The sequence below is a fragment of the Dacryopinax primogenitus genome (genome assembly GCF_000292625.1).
Source record: "Dacryopinax primogenitus strain DJM-731 SS1 chromosome Unknown DACRYscaffold_2, whole genome shotgun sequence".
Lineage (NCBI taxonomy): Eukaryota > Fungi > Basidiomycota > Dacrymycetes > Dacrymycetales > Dacrymycetaceae > Dacryopinax > Dacryopinax primogenitus.
Window position 1 is genome coordinate 1,731,915 of NW_024467199.1, and position 18,245 is coordinate 1,750,159.

The 18,245-nt window shown below is 52.1% G+C and overlaps 8 protein-coding genes across 8 annotated transcripts; 5 read left to right on the top strand and 3 right to left on the bottom strand.

The window, feature by feature from the left end:
- Positions 1–142: 142 nt before the first annotated feature.
- On the top strand, positions 143–819 carry DACRYDRAFT_104302 (Tautomerase/MIF; the record flags this gene model as incomplete). The annotated part of the gene is made up of 6 exons (XM_040767903.1): positions 143–175; positions 225–263; positions 330–440; positions 488–621; positions 683–715; positions 768–819. The coding sequence occupies 6 exons, from the start codon at positions 143–145 to the stop codon at positions 817–819; spliced, it is 402 nt and encodes a 133-aa protein (XP_040632709.1).
- A 1,251-nt stretch (positions 820–2,070) lies between these two features.
- On the top strand, positions 2,071–3,008 carry DACRYDRAFT_45700 (ras-domain-containing protein; the record flags this gene model as incomplete). Its single annotated transcript, XM_040774659.1, has 6 exons — positions 2,071–2,106; positions 2,193–2,227; positions 2,274–2,278; positions 2,333–2,683; positions 2,740–2,820; positions 2,875–3,008. The coding sequence occupies 6 exons, from the start codon at positions 2,071–2,073 to the stop codon at positions 3,006–3,008; spliced, it is 642 nt and encodes a 213-aa protein (XP_040632710.1).
- Positions 3,009–3,155: 147 nt separating this feature from the next.
- DACRYDRAFT_62493 (growth factor receptor domain-containing protein) lies at positions 3,156–6,057 on the bottom strand. The gene is made up of 6 exons (XM_040775699.1): positions 5,607–6,057; positions 5,339–5,554; positions 4,977–5,286; positions 4,749–4,930; positions 4,528–4,701; positions 3,156–4,479 (listed from the first exon to the last, which is right to left on the bottom strand). Exons 1-6 carry the CDS (start codon positions 5,827–5,829, stop codon positions 3,167–3,169), a joined length of 2,418 nt encoding a protein of 805 aa, XP_040632711.1. The 5' UTR covers positions 5,830–6,057; the 3' UTR covers positions 3,156–3,166.
- A 559-nt stretch (positions 6,058–6,616) lies between these two features.
- Positions 6,617–8,617, bottom strand: DACRYDRAFT_86787 (amino acid transporter; the record flags this gene model as incomplete). Its single annotated transcript, XM_040776785.1, has 8 exons — positions 6,617–6,636; positions 6,676–6,818; positions 6,869–7,266; positions 7,316–7,561; positions 7,611–7,933; positions 7,990–8,071; positions 8,121–8,204; positions 8,264–8,617. 8 exons carry the CDS (start codon positions 8,615–8,617, stop codon positions 6,617–6,619), a joined length of 1,650 nt encoding a protein of 549 aa, XP_040632712.1.
- A 1,104-nt stretch (positions 8,618–9,721) lies between these two features.
- Positions 9,722–11,843, top strand: DACRYDRAFT_62495 (calcium/proton exchanger). The gene is made up of 13 exons (XM_040775700.1): positions 9,722–9,772; positions 9,822–9,902; positions 9,953–10,025; positions 10,079–10,122; positions 10,177–10,239; positions 10,286–10,333; positions 10,385–10,596; positions 10,651–10,716; positions 11,035–11,112; positions 11,161–11,448; positions 11,496–11,577; positions 11,631–11,668; positions 11,727–11,843. Exons 1-13 carry the CDS (start codon positions 9,742–9,744, stop codon positions 11,766–11,768), a joined length of 1,146 nt encoding a protein of 381 aa, XP_040632713.1. The 5' UTR covers positions 9,722–9,741; the 3' UTR covers positions 11,769–11,843.
- Positions 11,844–12,746: 903 nt separating this feature from the next.
- On the top strand, positions 12,747–14,919 carry DACRYDRAFT_13711 (uncharacterized protein; the record flags this gene model as incomplete). The annotated part of the gene is made up of 13 exons (XM_040770992.1): positions 12,747–12,834; positions 12,892–12,917; positions 12,947–12,986; positions 13,039–13,111; positions 13,169–13,212; positions 13,389–13,436; positions 13,492–13,581; positions 13,709–14,050; positions 14,159–14,169; positions 14,216–14,503; positions 14,555–14,636; positions 14,710–14,726; positions 14,908–14,919. 13 exons carry the CDS (start codon positions 12,747–12,749, stop codon positions 14,917–14,919), a joined length of 1,161 nt encoding a protein of 386 aa, XP_040632714.1.
- A 595-nt stretch (positions 14,920–15,514) lies between these two features.
- DACRYDRAFT_62498 (uncharacterized protein) lies at positions 15,515–16,808 on the top strand. The gene is made up of 7 exons (XM_040775701.1): positions 15,515–15,529; positions 15,586–15,637; positions 15,694–15,815; positions 15,880–15,936; positions 15,988–16,060; positions 16,119–16,453; positions 16,505–16,808. The coding sequence occupies exons 3-7, from the start codon at positions 15,768–15,770 to the stop codon at positions 16,568–16,570; spliced, it is 579 nt and encodes a 192-aa protein (XP_040632715.1). The 5' UTR covers positions 15,515–15,529; positions 15,586–15,637; positions 15,694–15,767; the 3' UTR covers positions 16,571–16,808.
- Positions 16,809–16,922: 114 nt separating this feature from the next.
- DACRYDRAFT_20188 (adenylate kinase 1) lies at positions 16,923–18,022 on the bottom strand. Its single transcript, XM_040771839.1, has 3 exons — positions 17,715–18,022; positions 17,261–17,654; positions 16,923–17,209 (listed from the first exon to the last, which is right to left on the bottom strand). Exons 1-3 carry the CDS (start codon positions 17,929–17,931, stop codon positions 16,984–16,986), a joined length of 837 nt encoding a protein of 278 aa, XP_040632716.1. The 5' UTR covers positions 17,932–18,022; the 3' UTR covers positions 16,923–16,983.
- Positions 18,023–18,245: the final 223 nt, after the last annotated feature.

The window sequence follows — 18,245 nt, forward strand, 5'->3', positions numbered from 1 at the left end:
TTATTGTCATCGTCACTGTCACAATATCCTTAAGTGGATGGCGGTCACTGGGTGAGCGTTCACACACGAAGATATATACATAGTGGAGGCATGCTGGACATCTCCTCCTCCTCCCTCTCACTCACTCCTGCCTCGACTGAAGATGCCCCACGTCGTCCTCTCCACAAACGTACAGGTGCGCATCCAACTCCCAACCCCGCTCTGCGCCCTCTAATGTCCCCAAGTTCGAAGACGAGAAAGTTCTTGTCCAGAAGCTCGGTCAAGTGCGTCCCTCATCCCTCATCCTACATCCTCAAAGCTAAACTGACGGTAACGCTCACGCACCCCAGGCTTCAGCCCAGATCCTTGGAAAGGATATCACTGCTTTCCTCGTCCAGTACCGGTACGACCCAAACCTCGCGTTTGCGGGGACGTTCGACCCTGCGTGGATGTTGCAAGTCGTGCGTCCCCCCCCCCCCCCCCCCCACCCTCCTCACGGCAATCGTAGGGAAGTACCAGGAACCCAGCTGATAGGGAACAGTACGCGCTGGGAGTTATAAATGCCGAAGCGAATGAACGGTATACGGCCGAATACTGGGAGTTTGCACAGTCGCTAGCGCTGCCGAAAGACAGAGGGTACATGTGCGCCTTTCCTCCTTCTTTCCTCTTCGTCTGCGCTGTAAGTCTGACGGTGGGTACGTAGCACGTACTTCGACCCTGGGTGGGAGAACTGGGGGTGAGTGCTGCGCTTTTTTGGGTGGGAAGTGAGGTGCTGATGCGCGATCTAGGGCGAGGGGGGCTACACTCGCTTTTAGGGATCCGAAGAGGTTGAAGGCGTAGAGGTGTGTCAATGGATTGGAAGAAAGGATAAAGAGGGAGTTGGTGCTTCTGTATCATGATATTTGTTGTGAATTGTAAGAATGAAGTGGGAATGTACTGTTGTTGTAGTCTAATTGAATAACCGATGATATCGGCCAATTATCTCAGTCGGAATTGCGTTGCATCCCTCACCTCCTCCTCCTCCCTGTTCACCACCGCAATGCCACTGTGGACACCCAATCCCTCCTCCTCCTCTCCCAGCAGGTGGACAACATTCTGGCGTGCCCACTCACCAACCCGCTCCTACCTCCTGCACCACCTCTCCCAACTACAGTACATCTCCGCCATCCCCCTCGCCATATTCCTCACAATCCACCTCGCCCCCCCTGCCGTCGTCCCCCTCCTAGGTCCAGACAGTGCCAACCAGCTCCTCCTCACCGCTCGAGAAGTCTACCAAACCCCGCTTATCGAGCCAATCCTATTTGCCTCCCTGGGCACGCACTTCCTCTCCGGCCTGCTACATCGCCTGCTGCTCCTGCCCCATCCTCCACCCAGTATCGCCCATTTCCTAGGTTACCCCCTCCTAGGCCTCCTGGCATTGCACCTCGATGCAAACCGGTTCCATGCCCCAAAGCTCGGGGGCGCTAGTATGGAATACGTCGCTGCCGGGCTTCGCGCGTGGCCCGTTTCTGCGGGAGTGGTGTATGCGGGGATTGTAGGTGCGGGGCTGTGGCACGCGTATGGGTGCGGGAAGCGGGCGCTTGCTAGGCGCTTTCCCTCGAGAAGGGCTGCACAGGGTGAGGGGAAGGCGGATACGGAAGGGAAGACGGTACGGAGGGGTTGGATGTGGCCCGTGCTCGTCCTTTCCCTGGCGGGGTGGTGTGGCCTTGTGAGCATGGGATATCTGGCGATGAACGTCAAGGTTATGCCCTGGAGAGAGGCAGAATTACTAGAGTCATGGAAAGGGAGTGCGTTATATTTCTAGACTACGTGTATCTATGTTGCTACGTTCTACGTTGTCACATTGTTGGGAGTCATAGGGGAAATATTCATTCATTATTTACTGTTCATTGTTCATTAATATTATTCATTCACAATAGGGCGGATCAACGCCGGTCGGTTCCGGTCAGCCTCCGACTTCAACGCACAGAGTCGACACGGTGCAGGGTACACTTGCAATACATATCTTCTCACCTCTACCTCTCCTTCTACCTCTCCTTCTACTTCTACTTCTACTTCTACTTCTACTTGTCATTCCACGCAACCACTCGGATGGCAGAAGGATCAAACTACGATTATCTCTTCAAGGTACGTTCACGTGCATCTGGCTGGATTCGGCGTATGCTGGCATCAGCAACGTCAGCAGGCGCATGTGCTTATATATAACTGTCTAGGTAGTGTTAATCGGCGACTCTGGAGTAGGGAAATCGTACGTCCTCCTCTTCCTCCCTCCCACCCACTAACCCATTACACAGGAACCGTACGTCCCTCTTCTCTCCTCCCCTACTCCTCCCAACCCACCCTTTGCCCACAGTCCTCTCCCGTTTCACACGTAACGAGTTCAACCCGGATTCCAAGTCCACCATCGGGGTCGAATTCGCCACCCGTTCCCTCGAGGTTGACGGGAAAGTCGTCAAGGCCCAGATCTGGGATACAGCAGGTCAAGAACGTTACCGCGCTATCACCTCTGCCTATTACCGAGGCGCGGTAGGCGCGTTGCTCGTGTATGACATCTCGAAGCAGCCGACGTTCGCGAATGTCGCGAGGTGGCTCAAGGAGTTGCGGGATCATGCGGATTCAAGTATTGTCGTTATGCTCGTGGGGAATAAGAGCGATTTGAAGCATTTGAGAGCGGTGTTGACCGATGAGGCGAAACAGTTTGCTAGTGAGTGCCGACCTGCGCGGGAGTGCGCTCACGGCTGATGGCTGACATGGGTGCAGTGGATAACGGACTTAGCTTTATCGAGACTTCTGCGCTGGACGCGAGTAACGTCGAGGCTGCTTTCCAGCAGATCCTTACTGGTGCGCCTCACCCCTAAAGCTATTAGGCTTAACACGCTCACACACGCACGCCAGACATCTACCGCATCGTCTCGAGCAAATCTCTCGATGCGGCCGACGAAGTCATCCAGCCTTCAAGAGGCACGACCGTGACTGTTACACCCCAAGGCGGGCAGAAGCCGCAGCAGCAAGGAGGAGGATGCTGCTAAGCGCGAGCGCATGCGCGGGGATCCCTCTGGGGTTGTGATCAATATGTTACCGTTGTGCACACATTGTACTCTTGCTCTAGCTAATATACTCGTATTTATCGAGACCCACGTCTGTGTGCAGGGAGTGAGGATGATATGTAGGGGGAAGGGAAACAGAGTTAGAAAGCCTTTGCGCGGAAAGGGTTGTTCGAGTTGCCCGAGCTACCCGTGAGGTTAGGCGTGAGGTACGACCCCGGCGGACCATGTGCACCATCCTCTTCCAGGGGAGCGAACAAGTCGACATTCCTCGCCGGCGGGGCATCTGGTCCAAACCCAGACGGGTACCGCGGCGCCTTCCTCGGGATACTGAACGGCGTCGTCGACCGCTCTCTCTCCGGGAGCGGCGGTACCACGGGGGGTGACGCAGTCCTCCTCGTCGGGGCGTAGTAGGAAGAGGTCGCTGCCGAGGCCCGCTGGAGTTCGCGGTCGCGGATCGGTTCCCTCGGTTCGCCCCGGCTCCTTTTGGACCGGACGGAGCCCTCCAGGTCCCGGTACTCGAACCTGTCTGCGTGAGGGGTCGCGCCGCGTATCTGGAAGGTGGAGATCGAATCCCATGAATCCCTTTGCGTCTCTGAGCGATTCGACCTGCGAGGGGATACGTTCGCCCCGGACCGCCCTCCGGAAGTCAGGCTTCGAAGTTCCCAGTCGTCAATCCGCTCGCGGTACAGTGGTCGGACATCCTGCATGGGAACCTTTTCTCTCCGCAGGAAGAGCATGTCCTGCAGCCGATGATGCCATCGTTTTCGGTCCATGTCGTGCGCAAAGTCGCGTGTTTCTTGCGCACGTCGTCGCCTGGCATAACGCCGCCAGATCATCGTTAGGAGCAGAAGGACGAACGCTCCTCCGAGCGCCATGAGTAAGATCTGCCACCAGGCTAAAGACTGAGTGTTCACGGTTGTCACGGTCTGAGATCCGTCAGGCGTTGTGCCTATTTGTGGAGTATCTGGGGTCGTGGTATTACTCGGTGCAACAGTGACGAGTTCGGAGAGACACAATCCCAGCGCCGCCACCACAGTGCTATTGCTTGAGCAGGATACAGAGCCACAGCTCCCCGCACTGAGCACCTTCGTCTTGTCGGCACAGGCTAGGCATGATGAAGAGCCTGGCGCATAACAGCTCGAGCAAGAGGGATCGCAAGGCTGACACGACGAGGTCGCAGAATCGTAGTACTGGGTTTGCCCACAGGTCGGTAGGCATCTGCCTGCTCCTGACATGACTGGCCTCGAAGCAGCGCAGGAAAGGCATTGGGAGAAACTAGATCCACTGCAAGTTGCACAATCTGAATGACACGGCAAGCAAGCACCGGAAGAGGCAAACGTCCCAGGAGGACAAGACGAGGAGCATGTACCGTTGAGGGCAAACTGCGAGCTTTGGGAACATGTAAGGCAGTATGTTGCCGATCCAGCGCAGGTAGAACAGGTCGAATCGCAGGCTGCGTAACCTTCAGTTCTATGGTCTCCTGCGCCACGAAGAGACTTACCGGCACAAGTGAGGTTGTCAGTGGGAGAAACAAAGGTGCCAGTTGGGCACTGGCTAACGCATTGTCCCTGTGACAGTACAAAACCAGGCAAGCAATTAGTGCATTGAACAGAGCTGAAGGGTGAAGCGACGTTGAAGCCCGGTATTCCACATTTGGTACACTTCGGCGGACAAGCTTAAAATGGTCAGACCATTGTTCAGAGTTTGAAAGTGATAACATACCGTCGCATTCATTCTTGCCATTATTTGCAACTAGTGTCGCTGGGCTCGAAGCATCCGGCGGCGTGCAAGTGCCATCCGAACCAACGTTGACACACGTTCCATTGAGTGAAAAGCGGCCCACGCCACATGCGATACAGTTGATGGATAAGGGACCATTGCACGTTTGACAGACAGGTGAGCAGCTGGGAGACTATCAGCATTGGCAGAAGGCGGAAGAACTTCACTTGCAATGCACACCCAGAACCACTCCAGTATTGACCATCAGGACAAGTGGTTGCTGCTGCCAGTTGCGTGTTGGGTACGCAGACGGTGTTATCGGTGGGGCTAACGGAGAAACCAGGTTGGCATGAAGTGCAAATTCCGGTTCCGGATGCGCATGCCGCACAACTTAGTTTGCAGATCTCGCATTGTCCTGCTGCGTCGAGGAAGAAGCCAGTTGCGCATGTGGAGCAGGCTGTCCCATTAGCCCCCGTCGCCCATCCTGCATTACATTGGCATGTTCCTGTCGAGGTGCATACCCCGTTGAGGCAGTTACAGGCTAGATGGAAGGATGAGAAGCGAAACTCAAATCTATCGATGACCAGACTTACATGCAGACGGGTTGACGGCAGGAGCACTCAAACACTTGCCGGATCCCGTAGTCCCATCATCACATGCACTACAACCGGCAGGACAAGCGTCGCAATTCGGACCAAAAAAGCTCGATTGGCACGTCTCACAGCTCGCTCCAGTGAAGCCGACAGGACATGCACAGACTCCAGTCGAGGTACAAACTCCGGCGCCTGCGCATGCAGGAGAACAGGTACCTGATATTCGAGTTATAAGAGGGAGTATGAAAATCAAAATGTAGGTGCTCACCATATTCCAAGTCTAACAACGTTAACCCCTGACCGATTGCGCCGGATGGAAGCTCCCCCATATCGGGGACAGTCTCCCAAATGATCGTTCGCTGATTCAAGTTTCCAACCTGCGATTCGAATGCCACCCAAGCACCAGATCCCATGACAATCGATCCTAAGTTTATCTGGGTTACATTTGGTCGCTCGAAGCTTGTGTTGGGGGCGGGCGCGATGGGGTTCATGGATGTCAAGCGGCTGCCGAAGTGAGATCCTCCATATGCGATCAAAGCGACGTTCGCTCCAATGGTGAAAGGCAGGGAGGTGGCATTAGTGAGGTTGAACCCCGGTATGGGCGTGGGGAATGCCGTGTCAAGAGCGGCCTTGATTAGCTGCGGAGTATTGGCCTCAGTGTACTGATCGGGTAGCAAAACTATCTTCGACCCCGAGGGACCCGCTAATGTTGCTCCGATCGACACATTGAAATCACCTTGTATGCATTGTCCGGCAACGCATAGTGCATTAAGAGAAGTGGTATTCTCAGCTAATCCATCGTGTCAGTGTTATTCAGAAACCTCTGCCGGATTATCAAGTACTAACCAAGAACGTAAGTCGCGTATAAGAGAGAAAGCGCCCAGCTGAAGAGCATCATAATGGGGGAGAGATGAGAAGGAAAATGAACGCAATGCCCCAATTACGGGGACAAGAAGGATGAGAAGGGCGCACTGGCCATAACATGGCGTTGGGATATTCAGCTTCAAGTACAAAAGAGGCCAATTGGTCCAATCCGTCGTGATGCACGCATCAAACAAAAGGCGAAGCTCTCTGGCCCTGGTGGCAATGCAGAAGCTCCACACCGCCTCCCCTCTTCCGGGCTCTTCTTCCTGTGGTGCATAAGAACCTCATTGCAAACTCGAGCATATCCATGCGCAGTGCATCTTCCTCAAAGAAAATCCACGCACCCCATTCCTGTGTAAATGGATAAAAAGTCTTTGATAATAGAGGGGTGCGTTCTTTCGAGACTACTCGCTGTTATTCTTCTTTCTCGTTTACTCCACCAACAAGTACATTCTCGTACGAGTCGGATTTGCCTTCTCCGGCAACCGCAGCAATGTCCTCCCTTCCATACATGCGATGCTCGATATTCACCCTAGGTCCTTGGAACCACTTGTGAGCAGCAACCGCGTACCAGAGCAGTGCGAGCGTCATCGCCCCGCCGTAGACGACGCAAGCCCTGGAGGCATGTGGTGAACAGATGGCCTTTGCAGTTACGACAGGACTTACCAGTTCATAGCAGTCAGGATCGGACTCGGCGCAGATGGAAAGAACAAGATGGGGGTAATCAGGGCAACATAGCAGCATACAACGAAACCAATCGGACGGCTCCAGCGTCCCAGGTGCCAAGGCCCAGGGCGAAAGCGATTGCCCACCATGAAGACCCGCAAAAATACCGGGATAATAAAAGCAACATACTGAGCTACCGCGCCAATGGCAAAGATGGCTCCAATCGCAACTGGGGAAGCAAAGGCGAGCAATCCCAGGAGGGCGGCAATCCCTACGATGAACCAAACGGCGTTCACGGGTGTCTTTGTCCGCGTATTGACTTTGGCCCAAATACGGCTTCCGGGAAGAGCACCATCACGGCTGTACGCATATACGACGCGAGAGGCCGCTGTAAGACTCTGAAATCTATGTCAATCAGGTTTCGATCCCCAAAGGTGCTTCACATACAGACTGACCCATGCACACCTGGCAAATGATGACGAGGGAAAACATCCCAACACCGCCAGATGGCCCAAGAACCTGAAGCAGTAGGGATCCCATAGGTTGCCCGACAGGGGATGCCATTACCGCCCCAATATCTTGAACAACATAGGCGAGAACTAAGTTAAGGAACCAGCCCAGCAGACCGCCTGAGATGCCTGTCAACACGATAGCCCGGGGTGCGGCAATGTTCGCATTGGAGGCTTCCTCGGCCTGACAAAGATATTACGGTAGGACCCAACCAAATTCATAGAGTACGCACGAGATGAAAGGGTGCATCATAGCCCGACATCGTCCAAATGACGGCAAGCCAACTCATCAGGAACGCAAAGCCATCCGGCCATCCAGTGCCGTTGACGAAGGTCGTGAACACATACTGTGCGGAGTTAAGCTTAGGAACCTGGATGCTCGCGGCGGGAATGACGATATATGCCACAAGAAGTGCGATGAGGTTAAACGCAGCTGAAAAGACGTTGATGCGAGCGAGTAACTTGGTACTTAGCGAGGTGACACTTCCATGAATGAAGAGCAAAGCCAGAAAAAGCAAGTAGGTCTGCCAGACGGTAGGGACGAATTCGTCGTTTGCTTACAATATCTGTTAGCGTGTCAAGAAAGAATTTGGCAGGAAATGCGAAACACGCCCATTGCAACAGCCGCCATGATCATAGCTGCCAGGGAATAGTCAACCGAGGCAGGGCCAGTCGCTTGGCCGATGAAGTTTGACTGCAATTCAGTTAGAGTGAGAAGGCACAACAAGGTGACCGGCAGGTACCCATCCAGTGATCCAGGCTGCGAGTGGTCCCCAACCGTCAGGTGCCAAGACCGCAGAGGCGTAGTATAGACCACCAGAAGTGGGCTACAGAAACATCTTGTCAGCAAGTCAATACATGTTGCAGTATGGTACGATAAACTTGCCATTGAGGAGCACAGTTCCGCCATAGCCAACACCACGAATTGAATTAGTGTGGCAGCGACCACCCAGCCCCACACCATGCCTACAGGGCCAGCATATCCCATATTATACTGAAGGGTAGAGGCCACTGAGGGCAACAAGCCCAGCACGGAGAAAGACACGCTGAAACTCGAGAGTAAGGAGAACTCGCGCTTGAACTCTTGCTTGTAGCCCAGGGCGACGAGCACTTCCTCGTCCGAATCCATGATATGGTCGGTCACGACGGGCAGGTCGTTATCAGCCAGCACTGTGGTGACATGCAGTTGGGCCGCAGTGTGCAGCTTTTCCTTGTCCCCGCCTTTCTCGATGTCTGCCATGGCTGAACTGTGGATACTAGGGGTAGTTCCGAGAGAGATGGTCCACTCCAGTGGGGAATGATCAAGACGCTACGTGAGATTTCCCCGCATGATAAGACCAAGAAGTATTATAGTGAAAGAAGATCAGAAGATCGGCCCTAGAAGAAGCTCTCTGAACTGGAGAAGATAACAGGGCCAGATAAGCACTATCCAAAGAGAAACGTGCCGTGAATATGAAATCGATTACGTGCTGTCCAGTTATCATTTGTGAGCGAATTGGGCTTCTGTACAGTTATCCTTGCTGGGTAACCGGAATTGCGACGCCCGAAAAATACGGTAAGGAAGTGCCACCGCAAGCTCCAGGAACATGATCTCATTGGAGAGAGTGAGTATTCACAGAACATGCAATTTGTTAGAGACTGTTTCCAAATTTAACCGTAAGGGCTATTAAGTCAAGCGAAGATGTAAGGTATCATGTGTATCTGTGCTTTCGTGGGCACGAGACAAGTAATACTCCTGGGGTTGGAGTTGGTGGCGATGCAGAAGAAAAGAAGCTTTGCCTCCGGGATGCCAGCGGATCATAGCAGACAAGAAAGCGCCCAGTTTCCTTCATTGTTGATATTCGAGAACAAGCAGATTCTGTGCCATCGTCCTTATTTTCGGTATCTCTTTCCCAAAAGAATCAGCCTCGTGGCTTCATGCATTTCAGTGACCACATCCAGGCTGTGTTTAGGGTCTGGACACAACGTGCCTCGCCAGCAACGTCCATTTGACCACTTCATTCCCCGATCACACCAGCATATCGATACCTATTTTTACTGGAACACCGAGCGCTATGTCGCAGGGAAGAGGCGACTCATGTCGGTCATCTAAACAAGTGGTCTTGAATGGGCGCTCATGATCAGGGGTGAATAGCAGGGGTCAAGATACGACATGCGACTTTACCCGACTACCATCATGCTGAGGAGGGCGACGGAGGACCGCCTCTGAGGACATCTCAATCATTGCCAACTGATATGCCATCTCACCATACTAAGAGCACCACCGCGGCCAAACGGTGGATCACTTCCATAGTCGCCACTCGTGCTCTCGTGCGCCTTCTGACGCCGACAAGGCGGCTCCCAGCAACTGCACCTTCCACATGGATGAGCATCTTGACTATCTTCAAGTCTAGCTGTGAGCTCCTAGGGTTGGATTGTGATGCACTGACTTATAGCGTCTGTAGGGCTGAACCTGTTACTTGTCTTCATTCCTATCGGTTGGGCACTGCATTTTGTGAATGTTCCCCCTATTGTTGTTTTCGTTAGTGAGTGATATTCAATCATTTTACTGAACAGGCGCGAGTCAATCCTTTAGCAACGTTCCTTGCTATTATTCCTTTAGCTGCCTTACTTTCATTCGCGACGGAAGAATTAGCTGTCCGGGTCGGGTACGTGTCGGGTCGTTCGTTCAGCAGATTCTTCTTGAATAAGTCCTTTACAGCGAAACCCTGGGCGGCCTGCTCAATGCGACACTTGGAAATGTGGGTATGTGGATCTGAGTTCTTTTGCAGTCGACGGGTCTGGACTGATGCTGGATAGTTGAACTGATCGTTGCTATCATCGCTCTCGCACAGTGCAAATTGACTGTTGTCCAATCGTCTCGTGCGTAGTACAACACCTCATGTTCTCTCGCTCATTCCCCTCAAAGTCATTGGGTCTATCCTTAGCAACCTATTGCTTGTCTTGGGAATGTGCTGTAAAGTCATACAACCCACTCGGAAAGCATCTTCGACTCACGCGTAGCCAGTCTTTGCGGGCGGAGTCAAATACTCTCAACAAGAATTTCTGGTTACACCCTCTCAAATCAACAGCGAACTGCTCTTTCTCAGCGTGGTGGCAGTTCTTCTCCCTGGAGCGTTTAATTTTGCCGTACAAAGTAGCAACAACAGTGACAACAATCCAAACGACGACGTTTCAGCAAGCGTGCTTGGCGCCGATATTCTGAAAATGAGCCACGGAGTGAGTGTTTCGACGCCCATAACTTATATGAAGAATTGAATGCGGGAGACTCAGGTGGCCGTCATTCTCCTCTTCATCTACATATGCTATCTTGTCTTCACGTTGTGGTCTCATGCGTCTGTGATGAACGCGCCAAGCCATGCGTCTACACCCTATCCCACCGACTTACGAGGGCCGATAGATATGGTCCACGACATCCACGATCATTGGAAAGATTCCCATGGTAGATCCAAGCCACGTCCTAGGGGGACTGCATCCTCTCATGAAGCCGTTCTTGAAGAAGTACCACCGGAGCATGTTATGACGGACATGGCACAGACCGCGTCTCCTATATCGGATCACCCTGAGCCACGTTTGCGTCGGGGGAATCGAGATCATTCACACCAGGACAACGCATCGGTTGGGACAACGCTGATAGCTTCTCATGTCAGCGGTCAGAATTCTGCCGAACAGGAAGAGCAGACATTGCAGATGAACGTTCCTGTCACGTTCGCACTGCTGATAATAGTCACCATTGTGCGCTCTTCTCTTACTTGCAATGATGAAGTCTGAATGGATCATCAGCTCGTTGGAGTCACGGCCGAGTTCCTAGTGGATTCTATTGACGGCGTCACTGCGACTGGCGGGATCAGCGAGGAATGGGTTGGCCTTATTCTGCTCCCGATCGTCGGTAATGCCGCCGAACATGTCACGGCTGTGACGGTTGCTATGAAGGACAAGCTGGATCTGTCGATCGGAGTTGCAGTTGGATCAAGCATTCAGATTTCAATCTTCGTCATCCCGCTTACCGTTGTGCTTGCTTGGATCATGAATAAACCGCTCACAATGCTGTTTGATCCATTCGAAAGTGTCGTACGCAGTTACGGACTATTTGCTGAGATCAAGTTAACATGATGCAGGTTTTACTGCTGGCAGTTTTGACGGTCAACTACACGACTCAGGACGCGAAAAGCAACTGGTTGGAAGGAATGGTGCTCATGAGTATGTTGTCCTTCAGTCCTTCGGGCAATGAAGAAGCTGATGTTATCATGCAGTGCTCTATGTCATTGTTGCGGTCTCTTTCTGGTTTTATGTACGTGTAACAGGCATAGTATCCCCCAGCCGCCACTTGACATTTGTCCTTGTTTCAGCCTGGCTACAATCCCTCTCAAACTCTTAATCTTGGCTGCTGAAAGATGGAACATACGAGCATATACACGACACATTGTATCAACATACATCAACATACACCATGCGCAGCACATCGGAAAGAACGCTTTCATATTTTGATATTTTGCGACGGCCTGCACACCGTGATGTCAATCCTCAGGAAAGGAACATCCGGCTGGACCTTGTAAATCAATGTTTTATGTACATTTTCGGCTGATACTCGAGAGAACTGGTTTGACAGTCACCATACAAACGACATCAAGTTCACCATATATGGATAGGCCAAGTGGCTGTGAAAGTGTGAATTCGAAAATTAAAACGGCATATTACACGCTTGAGAACACAGGGAAAGGAATACCCGAGAAGGTGGAAAATTTCCACCGCAGTCTGTCCTAGAATGTCCTAGACGTCGGGAATGTGATTGCAGACGTGACATACGCACGGTCTGTCGACTTCATCACTGACCGACATGCGGAGCTCAAAATCCAAGTTTGCCGTTCAACCCGGGCAGCAGTCACCGCATTTCAGACGTAACTTTCCTGAGTTTGCCAAGTTAACATTACCACACTGTTGTTTCTAGACTGTTTTGACTCTATTCGTTTACTCATAAAAGTCTATAAAAGTGTGGGTAGTTTCGCCTGTTCTAACTCTACAAAAAAGGCCTGTGATTTGGGGTGAGTGGCAGGGGGAGAGGACATTACCGAAGGTGTTACTGAAGAACAATAGAAACGAACGTATTGGCTCACCCGATGCACTGGGGACACCGCATCGCCGCCATGAGCAAGACGCGTAAGCTGGACATGATTGAACTTGCTGGGAGTCATTTTTTTTGGACGACACGAACGCAAATCCTTTTCCCGGGGCGGCCTCTCTAACCCGGACTTCCGCCATAAATACCATATATAAAAGCTAACACAAACCACCACATTCAGGCATCGACGCCCTTCCAACTTTCCCTCCTCCGTTCTGTTTTCACTTGACACTATCTTCAACATTCTGCCATGGTCGTCAAAGAGCGCTTGATACAACCTTTAAAGAGTTTTGGGTGTCATTTCCTCAAGAACTTGCGTGTGACATTGTTTGCCACATGTGAGGCGATTTTGCAGACAATAGTAACCGTGGCGGAACTGACTTGAATGTACATAGGGTTGAACATCATGCTTCTTCCCCTGGTAGCGGGATGGATTTGTCAATATTGCAGGTCAAAGGCCACTCGATACCAGATCTGGCCATCTTCGTTTGTAAGTCGCAGTTTCCCAGACCCAAGCACGACTGCTCACTAACGTACTTCAGGTACCTTTACCGGCATTATCCCTCTTGGATACCTCATGTGCCAAATGACAGAGAAAATGGAGGAATGGACAGGGTGAGTTCTGTTGGACTTTGCCTGGTTTTGACGGTGCTAAGTATGTGTGTTACACAGGCGCATTGGCGCAGGCCTTCTGAATGCGGCATTCGGGAATGCAGGTACGCACCATTGGTCATGGCATTAGCAAGATGGCCTGAGCTGACACCTTGTCCATAGTGGAACTGAATGTTGCGATCGTTGCATTGTCAAAATGCCAATTGACCGTGGTCCAATGTTCTCGTCAGTCCACTTCAATGAGGCCAATGTGGGTAGGATGCTGAACACTGGACTGCAGTTATTGGTTCGGTGATCAGCAACCTTCTCCTTGTATTGGGAACCTGCTGTACGTCCTGCTCAAACAGTTTGAACGGACCCGGTATGACTTCTACTTCGACCAGTTTTCGTTGGCGGTATTCGGTTCTCGGAGCAAGGCTTCCTAAACATTCCGTCTCAGATCAGCAGCGTTCTGTTGATGCTGAGTGCGGGAGGTTTGCTCGTCCCCACCATTTACTATTTCTCTGTCATGAGTTCTATTTTCACCACCGACGAGGGATGGAAGACGGCAACAGGGCACTAGATGTTGGTCATCAGTCGCGCGGTACAGTTTTCCTTCAGGTCGCAGGGAAAAACTGATGCTGATTATCTTGCAGATCGCTGTGATTCTCCTCATCGTTTACGCGTTCTATCTCTACTTTACCCTCGCATCGCATGCCAACGTCGTCAACGCGAAAAGTCCCCTCTCCGAGCCATATCCACCTGGGATATCGCATCCAATCCAGACGATAGGGAATGCGTTGAGAAAGCGTACGTTCCGGGCTCGAGGTCCTAGCCAGAGTCACCAGACGGCTTTTATGGATCTCGACCGTCGAGCTGGGATCGCGCTCCCAACAAGATCCGACGAGCTACGCATGGTTGACCAGCAAGTGTCGGAACAAGAGGGAACGGCTCGTAGCCCTGGTATGTCCTCTGAAAGGATGATGGAAGAAGGGAGGGTGGCCGTTGCTTCCACAGTCGATGAGCGAGTTCCGTGGAGCCAAAGGATGGCTGATATGACGATGCTTACAGTTATGACGGGTGTAAGCGTCGCACATGGAAGTTGAGTACACATCTGACCTTCTCCAGCTGGTGGGTGTCACGTCGGAATGCTTGGTCAGCTCCATCAGCGGCGTTACCGCATCCGGCGTCATCAGCGAGCAGTGGATCGGTCTCATCCTCTTGCCCATCGCTGGCAATGTTGTCGAGCACATAACGGCAGTAGTTGTGGCATGGAAGGATAAGCAGGATATGTCGATTGCTGTCGCGGTTGGGTCGGCGCTGCAGATCTGTCAAGCTGTTATCCCGATAGTCGTCATCATCGCGTGGATAATGGGCATCCCTCTGTCGTTCTTCGCAACTCCTTTATTGATGGGGGTACGTGGGTCTTGCTCCTGTAATGACCATGCGGCTGACGAACCACCATAGTTGCTTGTTATCACAGTCTTGCTGGTGAACTACACCATGGCTGATTCGAAGAGCAACTGGTTGGAGGGAGTCGTCCTTATCAGTGCGTGTTTCCCGCGGTAGCCAGCGCCATTCTAACAAGACCACGTCTTTAGTGTTCTATGTCATAATTGCAGTGGTATTCTGGTATTATGTAAGTTCAGTCTCGAGGTTGTCAGACGAATCACTGACGAAGAACATGTCATAGCCTGCGAACAATGCAGATTCTAGTCTAGGTTTGACTTGTTGAAGAGGTGGCTGAGGAGAGTACATGAGCATAGATATTCCGAGGTTCGCACAACACCATGCATATTATGTATACCCCCATGCCGCAGCAATCATCGTAATATCAATACACATCATGATTGAGCTTTCCGAGTCCGGTCAGAGGAACACTAGGCGGAGATATAGGCCCTGCTGCATGACCTATTGGGCCGAAATGCGTAGAAAGACCAACGCATGGCAATGGCGAGGAAGAGGATACGCCGTTCAATAGAGATGCTGTGACTCATTGAAGGAGCCGTTCGCCTTCTAATCGGGACCAGAGCTCTGAAGAGAAATCGGTACCGCAGGATGTTGGCGGAAGAACCCGGCTAGCGAAATAGATAAAGTTCGGAAAGATGAAGCTTGCGAATCAGATAACGTTCAACCCTTAGAAGCTCTGAGCCCTTTGTGGAAAAAGCCAACACTGGAGTTGATGACCTGATGAACTTCTCTTTGCATGGTCTTCGTTGGCCATAGATGTTTGTTTACCTGATGGCAACAACTCACCTCAGTGCGAACCCCAATTTACAGATCAGGGGTCCATCCGGAATCAATTACCACGCCCTGTCCCTTCGCTGCCGTCTCCACTCACCCAAGGGCAGCACTTGACAGTACACAGACTACCATTGACATACATTACCCTCCACTCCACTCCTCCTCCTCCTTCCGTATCTCCGCTTCTCTAACCTCCTGGTACGTTCAATAGCCCTTCAATAGACTCGCCCGGATTTGCTCACACGGAGTTACAGGGTCCGCCGTTGACGACGAGTGGCGCTTTTGCGGGCTCCTATCTCCCAACCAGTGTGTCCAGTGCAGTGCACGAACAAACTACGCATAATTTGATCAACTCATTTCAGCCAGACTCCCTTCCCTCCTCTCTAACCGAATCCCTCGACTTTCTCGACGCGATTGCCACTCCATATAACCGAGGATGCAGACGATAAAATGTGTTGTTGTTGGAGATGGTGCTGTTGGGAAGGTGCGTCATTCTTGTTATGAAAAAAGCGCGTCGCAGAAGCTAATAGTGCGTTCTTTGCGGCTAGACTTGTCTGTTGATATCATATACAACAAACAAGTTCCCGAGCGAATACGTACCGACTGTGAGCACACGTGTCGTTTATTCCGTTGGTCGCTAATGAGGCGATTCATAGGTGTTCGATAACTATGCCGTTACAGTAATGATCGGTGATGATCCGTACACTCTCGGGTTATTCGATACCGCCGGTTCGTATTACGCGTCCCACACCCCAGAGCGGTTTCTGAGGCATATGCGTCTCCCCAGGTCAGGAAGATTACGATCGTCTGCGCCCGCTGTCATACCCCCAGACAGACGTTTTCCTCGTGTGCTTCAGCGTGACCTCCCCCGCCTCCTTCGAGAACGTCAAGGAGAAGTGGTTCCCTGAGGTGCATCACCATTGCCCAGGCGTACCCTGCCTCATCGTCGGCACCCAAGTCGATTTGCGTGACGACGCACAGGTGAAGCAGAAGCTGGCAAGGCAGAAGCAACAGCCGATTCAGCCTGAGCAGGGCGAGAGGCTTGCACGCGAACTCGGTGCTGTCAAGTATGTAGAATGCTCCGCTCTCACACAGAAGGGATTGAAGAACGTGTTCGACGAGGTGAGCCCGCGTCACTCCCGCCCATGCTATAAATATTGATGATGTATGCAGGCAATCGTCGCTGCATTGGAGCCGCCTGTTGTCAAGAAGAAGCATGGAAAGTGTGTCATCGCCTAAACTGTTCGCCGCCTGTATCCCTCCTCCATGGACCACCTTCTACTTTCACCTCTTGCCCGTCTTCCCGCTGAGACCTGCTTGGCCGCGTAGGTGCACATACAAGTGAGGAGCGAGCAGGCAGGTGCCGTGCCGTAGTAGGCAGTAGAGCAGGTCATTGGAGCATATCCATCCGCATGTCCTAGGTTTTCATCCTCCCGTTTACGTCCTGGTCTGTTTTTATTTCACGCCTCTTGTTCATGTAAAGCGAATTATTGTGTGGCATGGTGTGGATTTGCGTCCCTTAGTTTCCCGGGGGCACAACCCTTTTTGCGTGTTACGGCATAGAGCAGGGTTTTTCGCCGGAATTCAGTTAGGAGGAACAGTCCGTTCTTTTGAAATACTACTGCGTGTACAGGATCTGCACCTTGCAGTGCTCATTTCTTAGCCAGCAGTATCTTCTGCAAACTCTCCCAAACGACCTTGGGTGACTGTGCAGCGTCCACCTGTTGCCAGATGCCTTGCTTCTTGTAGTATTCTAATACGGGACCCGTGCTATTGTGGTACGACACCAGTCGCTTGCGCAGAGTTTCGACGTTGTCGTCGGAGCGCTGGGTCAAAGGCTCGCCAGTAACGTCATCTGTCATAGGCTTTTTGGGCGGACTAGGAAATAACGATGTCAATGAAAGTTCTACACCTTTTATTGAGACTCACTTGAATTCCCTGTGGTACGTACGGCCAGAAGCCATGTGGATCAGACGACCGGTGATGCGGGAGATGAGGAGCGAATCGTCAATCTTGAGCTCAACAACATGATCCAGCTTCTCTTTCCTGTCAGCGAGCATTTGGTCGAGCTTCTCTGCTTGCGGGACTGTGCGAGGGAACCCATCGAGTATGAATCCGTTCTTACATTCCTTGTTCGTCTCCAACTGGTCCTTGATCATCCTCACCATGATCTTGTCTGAGACGAGCCCGCCAGCGTCCATGATCTTCTTTGCCTCCTGGCCAAGTGGGGTTTGCTTGGAGACTTGATCCCGAAGCATGTCTCCCGTAGCGAGATGGCAGATACACCACTTGTCGCGGATTTGCGGGGCCTGGGTACCCTTGCCTGTAAGGCACACAAATATAAATGACTGGGGCTCGCGACACGACTAGTCAAAGGACATACCAGCACCAGGAGGACCAACCAAGATCATCCTGAGCTGCTGTGCGGGAGTCAAGGCGGACGTAGCACTCGCAACAGCGGCTTTCGCGCTCTCCGCAACATGACTAGCAGCAACCTTGGCCTTGGTCTCAAGAGTCTCAATCTTTGTATTGAGCTGGGATACGAGGTTCTTGAGGTAGGCGATCTCCTCCTCATGGGGCTTCTTGCCGTCGGAGGCCATTCCTGGGGCGCACTGAGGGGTGATGGTGGTGCGGGGAAGGTGAAGGGGCGACACCGAGGGGGGCGAGGACGAAAGATGGAGTGAAGTGACGCTGGACACCCTTAAAGATGGGAAGACTACTGAAAGACGGAAGCGAAAGTTGACCGGCCTTCTGACGTCTCTGCCGGGGTAATTCGGAGCAACATACAGTTTGGCAGGGTACAAATCACGTGATATACTTCTCACAGCCACGTCGTCAATCCCTTGAGCCAAGAATAGTTCGTGACACGACACACATACTCGTCCTCCTCGTCGCTATAAAAAAGAGCTGCAAC